Genomic DNA, 12,509 nt, shown 5'->3' with positions numbered 1-12,509 from the left:
GTATTATCATGGTCCTGTTGTCTCTGGGCAGCCTTCTCAATATAGTCTCCACATCTCATTTGTGTACGACAGTGGAAAAGTCGCTAAACATATGCTTAACATTCTAGAGTACCTGATACAGGCAAATATTTTTATATGTGCTTGTTACATTCTGCACAGTCATCACACATGCAGAATTTGCGTAAATTGAGTTATTTTATGTGTAAAATACGGGGTTAGGTTCTCATCTACTCACGTATCAAGTTTCAAGTTGCAGTGTTTCTTAGTATTTTTACCAAAAATAACTATTATCATTTTAGTGAAACACATTTTAATGTGAAATTTATACACATACTAAGTTAACACTGAAACACACAATAATTCACTGAAGTTGTTGTTATTCCATCTCCAATGAACTCTCAGCCTGCTCGTCACAATTCTTTAGTGCCCTAGGATTCTGAGATTGGTAGATTAAAAGGGGGTTTTAATTTGCAATCAGCCACAACATTTCCTCAGAAAAGAAGGGTGTATCAGTCCTTGGCAGCCTTAAATCCAGGTGCCGTTTTTTCTTCAGTAGAAACGATTGTATGGCTCGGCACTTCTTTCTAAAATAAGCCCATTTCAGCAAGGTTGAAAATATGCTTTGCAGTGTAGCATTTTTCTGTCACAATTCCTTTAAACCTCTTTCTAATTCTTCAGCCCCCAACATCTGCTGCAGCTACCTCTCATGTCATTATATTATTGTGAAAGCCAAAACTATGCTTGAAGTGCTCAAACCAACCAGAGCTGTCCAAGAAAGGTGCTGGATCATCCTCTTCTTTTATGAAAACTGCATACAAGCTCTTGGATTTAGCTTGAGTTGCAGCTCCAGAGAGAGGCATGTGCTATTGGTCGTGGTGCTCAGTCCAATGGCTTAACATTTTTCTTTCCATTCTTTCCATTGCTTCCATGTGAGATTCAGTCACTTAACTCATACTGAAGTCAGTTTAACAGTATGAAGTTTTTCGAAATGATTCTGCATTGTAACAAACAGTTGTCACAGTCGGTTCACTAAGTCGCAAAGCATGCTGAATGTCAACAATGCACCCACTTTTCTCATAGCGATCCAAAGTTGTCACTTTGTTTCTAACGAATACCACCTTGATACATACTTCTTTTACTCGACAGGCTCACTAAATTTCATTTTACTAAAATTTTTAGATATAGACATGGTCAAGTGCAACTTCACAGCTCTGTTGACCTGTACCGATGAGTCATGTATCCACAGACATGACCAAAGATGTGCATTGAGATGCATTAACACAGTTTTGCATTTGTGTACTGTTAACAGATGGCATCAGTGGGCTTAAAACTAAATTCGTATACGTGTGAAAATGTGTGTAATGAATCTGCATGTAATGGGATCTACCTGTACCTTTGTCACAGGTATGTGTGGGCTGCAACACACTAATTGGCCAAGCAATGAGATGGTGGACCCAGGCAGAATAGCACGGGGTCCCCTTCAAGGGGTAATCCTCAGCACAATTTACTGTATACAATGACCAGCCAAAACGTTATGACCACTAGTTTAATAGCATGCTGCTTCATCTTTGGAATTCACTACAGCAGTGACCTTGTGTGGCACGAGACTTCTACTCACAGGTCACACAATTGCTGTAAATCATGGGCTGGTGGTTTGTGGATGTAGAACTAGCTCCTGATAGTATCATGTTCAGATAGGTGAATTTGTTGGCTGAGACATCTGTGGGAGTTCACTATCATACTCCTGAAAGGTGCCAGTGCCATCAGGGAAGACATTAAGCATGAAGGGTTGCAAGTGGTCTACAGTAATGTTCATGTAGTCCTCAGTGGTCACAGTGATTTTGATTACTATCACAGGTCCCATGGCCTACAAATGTAAATGTCTCTCATAGCATAATACTACCCCCACTGGCCTGCATCGGTGGACTTGTGCATGTTCAGAGTTGCTGTTCACCTCGGTGAGGGTATACTCCGACACAGCCATTGTCTTGATATAACAAATACTACGAGCTATAACACACATCATGCCGTGTAGTGGTTATCGTTGCTGGTTGGCATGCTGCGAGTCGCCAGTTCAAACCCGACCACCACCAGTATTCCTTATTATTTAGTAGTTATATTTCAGCAATGTTCTTGAAATAGCTTATGTTTGTAATTTTTATATGTTCTGGATTGTTCAGTATTTGCGTGAATACCAGCATTGTGGAATATTTGGTGCTCATATAAATTGTTGTTTACGACTTTGTACACAATGGTAAGGAGAGGCTACAGAGTGATGCAGCAGATTTCTTCGTAGGAAAGTTGGACGGGAGCAGAAATGATAAGTGAGCAAGTTAGCACAGCAAACAGAAGATTTACTTAACTTGTATTTCCTCAAGAGTATGAAGACTCATTACAAATAATGCAACAAGAAATAGAGCCCAGTTCTCAATATGAACAAGGATGAAGCTTGCTGTTCTAAACATGGACAATGGTGTAATAGCAAAGACACTCTAATTGCAAGTGTGTTGAGTGGCTGCTGCCGGCTTCCTATATTGTGACAGCAGAGCCACTTGAGGTGTGGCTCAGTAGCATTCTCCATTGGGTCTGCTGGGTCCCACAAGACTGCTATCAGTCCCTTTCCCCAGTTTCCAGATCTCTCCTGAAAAAATACAGGTCATCCATTTCTGTCGTCGTTCTGTAGTCCGTCCTGACCCAGAGCTCTACTTGAGTACCCAATACTTCAGAGTTGTTGCACAGTCCTGTTTTTTTGAGCCTTACTTTTGATAAAAAGCTGACTACAGGGTGCCTCAAACAAATGTATACACACTTTGAATTGTCACAGGAAATTTATTTTCCATTCTACAAGGTTAAATTTCTGCAAATGGAACGATTAAAGGCAAGTTTAAAAAGTTAATGTACTTTCTTTCTGATTGATTTCCAGAACGGTGATCTTTGGAATCAATACATTTCTGAGCATGAGTCACCATTGATTCTGTACATCATACCAAAGTGTCCAATGTGATTTCTGCACAAACTGCTTGAATCTCACTCCAAAGTAGGTTTAGGTTATGTGGTTCTTGTGTGCACATCTAATCTTTTACTGTGTCCCATAAGAAGAAATCGAGCAGCGTAGTTGCCTCCTGCATCCTATGCACTGGCCTGTCACATTTTGATACAGGTACGCCCCTATGACAACATGGTGAGGCTCCATCTTGTTGGTATCAAAATTTGTCATTATCTTACAACTCATGTATAGCAGGGAATATGGAATCAACAAGTGGTGGTAGATACTTTTCTCCAGCTACATTGCCTTCAAAGTGGAAAGGCCCAATTAGCCCCCTTGCAAACGAACCACACCACGTATTCACACCAGGACAATTCACAGCCTTTTCACCTGTAATGTGAGGATTATCTTAAGCCCAATATACGTAATTGTGCCATATTGACAGTTCCATTAAATGTAAATTGGGGTTCATCTGAGTAAATTATGCTACCCATAAATCCCGGTTCACTTATTACATCTCCTGAATCCATTCTGAACAATCTAACCTTCAGTCTGATACGTTGTCATTGAGATGTTGCACAAGCGTTGGGATGTACCCATGAAACATGCCTTTCTTCAGAATGGGTAGCACACAACTAACACTTAACAATACTTTCATGTGCCACTTTTTGTGCACATTACACACTGTTCCGTGAACTTTGAATTTGTCTTATAGACATGTCATTGTTAACTTTGAAGGTGGTACTATACCATACTCACTTCTCCACTGTCTTTGAACCATAATGTCATTCTGAAACTTCTGGTACCATTTAATTACTTACTTCCACACTTCAAAGCTCAAACATACATCAGCCACGTCGAGGTTACATCCTTGTCACTACCGGGATTGCACAGCAAGAGTTACAATTCTGCTGCCACCTGTTGAAGAAATATAACATTACTTTTGCCCAGTAGCTGAACCATGTCGAACAGGAAATAAATTTTTTATGACAGTGTAGAGCGTGTATACATTTTTTGACATACCCTGTAGTAACATGCAGAAGCTTAATGCATTCTGCTTCCATGCACACACCTCATGGGGGTGTCGATCAGCCTACTCTTCTTTGTATTTACTGGACCATGATCTTGTCCTGACTAGACTATGGGTGGCAGGTTTATGACTTGGTGGTGCCTTTGGCTTTGAAATTGTTGGACCCATTACAACATTATGGAGTTTTTCTGGCTACTGGCACCTTCCGTACTAGTCCCAAGGACAGTATCCTTGCTGAAGCACAGATCTTACCTCTTCAGTTCCATCGATACCAACTCTTTGTCTCCTGTGCAATTCCCTGATCATCCAACATATCCCAGTCTTTTTGCATACCGTGGGCATCTACCTCCTGATACATTGCCTCTCAGCCCTCTCTCATGATCTGTGCCTCTCTTCCCTCAGATTTGCCCACCTTCTTTTCACATGCAACCCTCACCCCTGCCCCTTTTGGCATTTGTTATTCAGTTCTTCAGGAGTTTCAGGGTACTACCAATTTTTACACTGATGGCACTAAATGTGTGGATAAGACAGGACATGCTTTTACATCTCCTGCCAGTCAGGAACAATGTTTGTTGCCAGAAAAGAGTAGTATTTTTTTAGTGGAGCTGACAAGCATTGACAGAGCCCTCCACTTAATTGTGACTGAATGAGCAGTCTTCAGACCATCTTGTCAGCCTGTGGTCTCTGCTATTCATCACCTTCTCACTGAACTTAATCATATTGACTGCTTGGCTGTCTTTCTTTGTGCTCCCCCCCAAGTCATATTGGTTGGGTATCCCAGGGAATGAACAGACTGACTGTTTGGCTAGAGTGATTACTTGGCCCCATTTGCTTTACTGCTCTCAGGTGCAGACTTATGGGTGCAAATAAGATCTCTGCTCACCCAGATATGGAATGACCTATGGTTGGCTAGATGGCAGTGGGGGGAGGAGACTTTAATTTACTATAGTTCAGTCTGTTCGCTTGATATATTTGTGAGCTACATACACAAGCTTTCTTTATAAAGCAGTCTATCTATTAGTGAAAACCACATCAAAATCCCAGCAGTAGTTTCTGTGATTAGTTGAAATGTACAGAGAGAACTGTGGCGGGGGACTTCAGTTTATACAAGGGGTCACTCCTAAGAGTCGTAAGGTGCATTTTCACTAGCATTTCAGCAGATATTTGCAATTTTGTTTTTTCATTGTGTAATTAGTCAGCCCAAAGAATAGTGCACATCATGTCATTCATATGATGCCCATTGTCAGCAGAAAGCGTCAGTTTGTTTCCTGTTACAAACAAAATTATTTTCAAAGTAGATAGAACTTTCCCAAGTTAGTCTAGTGGGATATCTGTTTTATCAGTTTGTATTAACAAGGATAGTAAAACACAAAGAAAAATCAGGACTCCAGCAGCGATAGCTCTGTCCTGGCTCCCGCACTCGTTGTTAGCACCAAACGTGCAACACTACTGAGTTGCTGCTTGATTACTGTTAAGTCCTCATGTTTTGCTGTCTCTGTTAGTACATAAAACAAATATCATACTAGACTAATTTGGTAGTGCTCTATTGAATGGGAACGTAAAATTACAATTTAAAAATAACTTTGTTTGTAATAGGAAACAAACTGACACTTTCTGTTGACATTGGGCATCACATGGAAGATTGGATGAGGGGTATTTTGTGTATGCTGACTCCAGCTAGTGACCTGTTCTGGCTTTGCTTAGTAATCACTGAGTATCTGAGGCTGGACAACTTGTCTGGCATAGCTGTAATTTGGTTATCGAATGTTGCATAGAGCTATACATGAAAATTGGAGAACAGCATTAGGTAAATGAATATCATCTCTTTCATATATACAAGCAGCACACACCAGGAAAGTTCTCAGGAGTGATGAATGATATCTGTTCCCTATTTAATTGGTATTTGGAATGAATTTCCATGGCAATTATGGGATTAGATCATGATGTAATTAATCTGTTTCGTACCAACGTAAATATTCTATCCACATTTTGTGTGTGTGTGTGTGTGTGTGTGTGTGTGTGTGTGTGTGTGTAATGAGGAGGGTAAGAATTGAAGAGGGAGATCAAGGCATGGATACACTAAGGAGATTCAAATAGATGGAGGGCACATTAGTCATTCAGAGCTTAAGAAGCTTGCACAGGATAGATTAGTGTGTAGAGCTGCAGCAAACTGGTATTGTGGCTGAAGACCATAACAGTAACTATAGACCCCTGAATAGAAATCTGTGTGCCCAATGGTTGTAAGAAAGCACAAGCCACACATCTACCAGAAGGGTAGCTGCAGTGAAAGGTGACAGGAAGCAGAAATTATTCAGTCCATATCTCTCAAATTCCATGACCCGTGGTGTGGGGAGCTATTGGATATGACAACAAGATTGATGTAATTGTTGAAGGAGTCAGATTGCTTTCCAGTATGTGGCAATAATGGTAAATCCTGTTCCCAAACCCTTCATGATCCCAGTACCAAATGGCATATTCCAACTGGAATGCAAGACACCACTCTGCAGTTCACACCGCAAACTCCTAGGAATCTATGGATCCGTATCTGGCCTACTGCATTGCCCATAAGGCTTGTATGGAATACTATTGGATGACATAGGTCCATGTGAGCCTCCAGATAGCATGTGTTTCAAGTACGGCAAGAAATTCCTCAAGACAACATTCAGAGGCTATTTGCTGCCCTGTTACAACAAGTTTGAGTGTATTTGTGCTCAGCTGCTGTTGATGGACTTCAGTTCTGAATATAATGAAAGTTTAATCAATTTATGCCTATTGTGTGGTAAATATCTCCACAATGTCTAATAAATATTGGACTGCTGCTTAATGGTATAACACTTCCCATTTCTGTCAGTGTAGTTTGTCTTTCCCACCTGGTCTCATCAAAAGCATGTTGACTACTTAGCAAAAGAAGTGAGTTAGCTGATTTTAGAACTTCCTCTTTTGAATGTTCATATACAGATTTGTGACAATGGTGGAAAAGGGTTTGCCCTTAGCAACCACACTGGTCTCTTCATGGCAGTCTCCATTAAAGATAAAATAGATAAAGATTGGGATGTGTCTAAATAGCACCATCATCTCATCATTGAATTTCTCATTGATCAGCTTTTTATTCTCTTCTAGTGGCACCTGCGCTGAAGAGGGGAAACAATGTCAATATTGACAAGAATGCTAGTGTTTTGAAATTTGAATTGACTGCACTGTTGTTGAAAGTCCTGTGGGTTACAAATATGGTGTTGATGTTTACCAACATACATGCTGAGAATGTCTTTCAGATACTTGGAAATACCATACGTTTCTTAAGCTGGAGCAAAATAGTACACCTTCATTATGCATTTTAGGGAGTTTGTATAACCTTCACTGTACCAGTCCTTGCGTACACAACGTCTAGGTAATATTTTGTGCCAGACTGAATGCTTGGAGAAGTGTCAGTGTTTTCCCATGGACTTTCCTGGTTGGTTTGTTGTTTCTGTAGGTAGGCTAATTTAGCATGAGTTTCATCTTCTCCATATACTGCACTGGGGCACAGACTGGAGTGCAGACAGCGTGCGGAATGCCTGACTCACCCATGGTGCCTGCAGGTGTGAGTAGTAGTTGATCCAACCTCTTGGTATAAGTCCATATGCATACCTGATGATAGCAACTCATTCTGTTATTGAAATATTTTGCATGCCTGACACGACTATCCACCACTTTGACTTCTGAGGCAGATGATATATAAAAGCATACCATCACAATGTTTGACTTACTAGTAATGCTTTCTTTCACTCAAATTGTATTTGAAGACTGTAATGAACAAAGTAGATACTGAGTTCTCAATTGCAATAAGTATGCTGTTGATTTTACATACACACACACACACACACACACACACACACACACACACACACACACACACACACACACACACACACACACTCTGAAGAAAGGTGAATCAAAATAGCACGGGTTTTGAAGCAGCTGCCAAAGTCACTGGTGTGATGATGTTGGGCATAGTCAGCAGTAGGGGGGGGGGGGGGGGGAGTAGGTGGGGGGGCTAGAGTTGTAGCTACGCAGGCAAAATTTGGGGGTGTGGTGGATGTCTAGTTACTTGTACTGATGTAAAATGTTACAAAGTAATCACAGCATAGCTGATTATGGATGAGAAGCATGACCTGTACATTGCGGAATGGCAGTAGCTTCATAGTGATGGACTAGGATAACTGCATAAATTGGATGGGTGATGGAGTGTTGCAGTGTGGGTGAGACTGCTGGCAGTTAGAAGATACTCATTATCTTGAAAATAATGGAGCTGCAGCTTTATAGCAATTTTACGATTGAAGTTAAAATAAATGATATTGGGAAGAGGTTTTTGTGCATATTATCGTCTCTGCAGACCATAATGCATGATGTAAATTTTAGATCTTTCAATCTCAGTGTGTCTGCTCTGAAAGAAACATTTCCATTTGCTGTGTGAACTATTCAGCTTTATTTTCTATTTGACTTTTCAGGCCTCTTTTATTAATAAACATTTGATTCTTGAGTCTCTGTTGTTCTTTTATAAACAATGTGGGTAAGTGCTTGATGGTGAATGGTAACTGTGAACATTTATTCATTGTAAGAGGTTAATACAGTTATGAAAAAATGATTAAGAATTACATTAGTTTAATTTTGTGCCTTCAGACATCACAATCATGTCTTGGACCTGACCTCAGCAATACGTTTTTCTGGTCTTCCAAACAATGCACAGTTGGAAATGGCACCAATAGCTAAGCAACGAAAAGAATCTGAAGTTACTGTTGCTCTACAGTCTGAGTCTGGAAGCAGGAACATGGGAAGTTTTGTGCCAACAGGTGATTATGTTTCAACAGTAATCTAGGATGAAAGACTAATGAAGTTTTCGTTTCGCTCACTGTGTTCTTCACTCTCTATTTTTAGATAATTTATGGGACATTGTGCAGAAACTTTGTCCAGAAGGAACAGATATTAGCTCAAACCCTGTGGTGATATATATGCGTTCAGAAGTAGTGGGCGTACAGAAACTTAGAGAAACAACATTAAGAAATCTGGGCATAACTGGTGGTAGAGCCATGTTGAGGTAACAGTCTTTCATTGCAGTAACCACTACCATTCAAAATTATATTTTTCTGTTTATTACATTTTAATTTTGCAGGTTGATTCAACGTGCACCAGAAGAGCTCCAGTATCAAGCCAATGTATCAGCTCCTTTAGCACACAGATCTGTGGAACCTGTTACTAAAAAGGCACCTGAGATTGCTAAATCCCCACCAGAGCAGTTAAAATTATCACCCAAGGAGTTAAAACCCCACAAAGAAACTTCAAAGACAGTTGAATCAGCAATAAGGAATGTTACTAGTGTAGACATGGAAGGGTGTGTGCATTCCACAGATGTAACCAATGTACAGCAAGTGACTACTACTAAAATTGAAGAGAAAAAAGAAAATCAGGACATATTCATTGATTCCCAGAGGTGTACTGAAAATAAAACAAAGAAAATTGATAGAGATGATGCTTTGAAGATGGATGTTCCTGTTGATAGAGAAGCTGCTCCTACAACACCACATTGTGCAGATCCAGGTCCTGAACCTGTTGAAGAAGAACTTATTCTAGTAAGATGTCTATCATTGTGAACTGGTGAAATGAGGTTCAAAAGTCATATCATCATGCTCTGTTTTAAATGATGGGTTGGCTATTTCCTTATAACTTTATTTCAATAATTGATAAGGATCTAACAATGAAACTAGTTTTTGATTCAAATCTCCAAACTTTGAATATCATAAAATAATGTTATAAGTTTTCGGTGGAAATCAATTGTGATGTTCCGTGAGGAGAAAAATTTTAATGTATTTTTACCAGCACTGTTGAAGTGCTTTGACTTTTCATAACACTGTGATACCTGTGTAAATTAAGTTTTGTTTCTTTTTCAGTTAGGTGATAGAAATGCTATTGCTTTCAATTCTGCTTGCGTGCAGAGTGCTGTTTATGATGATCTCCCAGATGATTTTTTTGACCTGACTGTAGAGGATGCACGAATATTACTGAGAGATATAAAACGTCGAAGGTAGGTTTGCAGCTAAGGTTAAATGAGAATTGTGGTTTTTGACTGTCAATTTGACAGAATGTTATTACTGAGATCACTGCTACATTTATGAACACAGCATCTTCCGATGAAAGTTACATAAGCACCAACTTGCTCCTTTAATTGTGGGAACATCAGTTTTCTGCATCTACATAGAGACTCCGGAAGCCACCATACAGTGTGTGGTGGAGGGTGCCCTGTACCACTACTTATCATTTCCTTTTCTGTTCCACTTGCAAATAGTGAGGCAAAAATGACTGACTGTATGCCTCCATATGAGTCCTGATTTCTTGTATCTTATCTTCAATGTCCTTAAGTGTAATGTACGTTATAAGCAGTAAGGTCATTCAGCAGTCAGCTTCAAATGCCAGTTCTTTAAATTTTCTTCAAAAGAGCTTTGCCTTCCCTCAGTGATCCCCATTTGAGTTCCCTAAGACTCTCCATAACACTTGCGTGTTGTTTGAACCTACCATTAACAAGTCTAGCAGCTCGCCTCTGAATTGCTTTGATATCTTCCTTCAATCTGATCTGGTACAGATCCCAAACATTCGAGTAATACACAAGAATAGTAGGATTTTGTTTTTTAATATTACCTTTACAGGTATGAGGTGAAGCTGTTAAGTTTGCACAGTGATAATTAGTAGCATTCGTGTCCTACACACTGCTCAACAAAGCATTTTCACAGATGATGCTTCACTGTCGGGTTGTAAAACTTTGTTCATGAACACTAAAAAAATCTACCAACAATAATAATTATGGCGTTCATAAGATAAAATTGTATAAAGACAATTGGAATATGGGTGCTCATCTTACATTACAATCGGTATCAGTCCATGACTGCTCCATCCTGCAGCACACACTATACCAGGCTACGTCTTGCTTCTATAGTGTGGGATCAGAATGTCAGGTTGATGCTTATGCAGGGTTAGGGGGTTGTTGTGAAGTGACATGCATCAAAGAGAGATAACAAATTTATAATTGTGTAAATGCCCTAAAATAATTCCACAAAGCGACTAAAAAATCTTATTTAATTGTCTTGTATTTTCGGAACATTGCTGTGTTTCTTTTAATGAATCTCTATTTCTTCTAGCAAGTAGAGGTTCCTCCCCTTCTTTTATGTGTGCAAGATTTTTAATTCCTTTTTTATTCCCACAAGGGGATGTCCTATTTCATATATATGATTCACAGCAACTGATTTGTCATAATTACTTAATCTGAATGAGTCTTTATGTTCATTGTACCTGATCAAAAATGTTTTTTTTTTTTTCCCCTTTGTGGGGTGACAGATAAATGATCAGATGGTTAGTACTTTGCCATTTTGAAAAGATACTCATATTATCTGTGCGTGCTTTACACCTACCTTCGCTGTTTACAAAAGCCTGAAAACTATTTTTGCGGCCAGCCAGGAAGCAATGGAGAACATACTGACCATAATTTCTAGTCTACAAGTCCATGTTACTCTTTGTGCTCACTGAAAGAAAATGTTCCTACTTGCCGTTTAGTCAGTGGGATCAGGAGCTGTAACCATAAATAAAAGTTTTTGGTGTTAGCTGTTTGATATATTCTGTAAAAGTTCACAAGCACAAAATATAATAATATCCCTAATGGTGATGATCATTATAATGTTCCTATCAGAAACAGTTTAGAGGGCACATTTACAGGAAATTCCAAGTAAAAAGGTGTGTCGCCCTGACTTCTAATACCAAAAGTTAATTGCTCACCTTAAAAGTGCAAAATAATTTTGCCACTTGCCATGCGTTTAATAAACATTATGGGTGACACGTCCATGAAATCTAAATGACCCAGGACAGTATACAGTCCTCAAGAGTTCACTTTCTACTTTTACCAAAAATGGCTTCAAGTCTGCGCAGTTCTGACGTCATCTGAGACAAAACATATGCAGGCATTTGACTGACACGAACAGATTTATATCTCGGTGTGAAGTGTCTCCATCGAACTGTCTCACTGGCCATATTTGTAAATGGGCACAGTGGACTGCCAAACGGAACATCTGCTGTCAACTGCCCTAGACCCAGGTAGCAGTATTTAAATGGCCCTTTTCTCAGGCCTGTGTTACTTACTATCTCTGTTGTTTAACAATTTACAATCTTCTTAATTTTGATATAAATAGTTAAGTTTGCTTTAGTTATTGAAAATTTTTTAGCTTAGCTGCATTTAAACTTTGCCAGCTAGAATCTTTAGAATGAAGTACATAGTAGAGCATGTCCTCTGAACTGCCTCTTTAAGACTCCTTGTAAACTCTGTCATTTACAATAGCATCTTGAAACTTGGTACAGCTGTAATATTGCATGCATGTAATCGGGTGTTGTAATTAGAACTTTCTATTACAAATACAAATGATACTTAATCTATCATGAAATTTTCGTTCCAAATTTGGTTTTTAGCAGGTAACTTGA

At 39.3% G+C, this 12,509-nt stretch overlaps 1 protein-coding gene across 1 annotated transcript in view; it reads left to right on the top strand.

Annotated features, from left to right (window-relative positions):
• Positions 1 to 12,509, top strand: part of LOC126473385 (tether containing UBX domain for GLUT4) — a 61,859-nt gene that overhangs the window by 28,368 nt on the left and 20,982 nt on the right. The window contains exons 3-6 of the mRNA XM_050100393.1: positions 8,676 to 8,845; positions 8,931 to 9,090; positions 9,166 to 9,622; positions 9,941 to 10,074. Coding sequence (XP_049956350.1) covers positions 8,676 to 8,845; positions 8,931 to 9,090; positions 9,166 to 9,622; positions 9,941 to 10,074 — 921 coding nt within the window. The remainder of the gene's footprint in view (positions 1 to 8,675; positions 8,846 to 8,930; positions 9,091 to 9,165; positions 9,623 to 9,940; positions 10,075 to 12,509) is intronic.

The sequence above is a fragment of the Schistocerca serialis genome, chromosome 4 (assembly GCF_023864345.2).
Source record: "Schistocerca serialis cubense isolate TAMUIC-IGC-003099 chromosome 4, iqSchSeri2.2, whole genome shotgun sequence".
Taxonomy (NCBI): Eukaryota; Metazoa; Arthropoda; class Insecta; order Orthoptera; family Acrididae; genus Schistocerca; species Schistocerca serialis.
The sequence above is the reverse complement of the archived record's forward strand: the minus strand, read 5'-3'. Positions and strand labels throughout refer to the sequence as shown.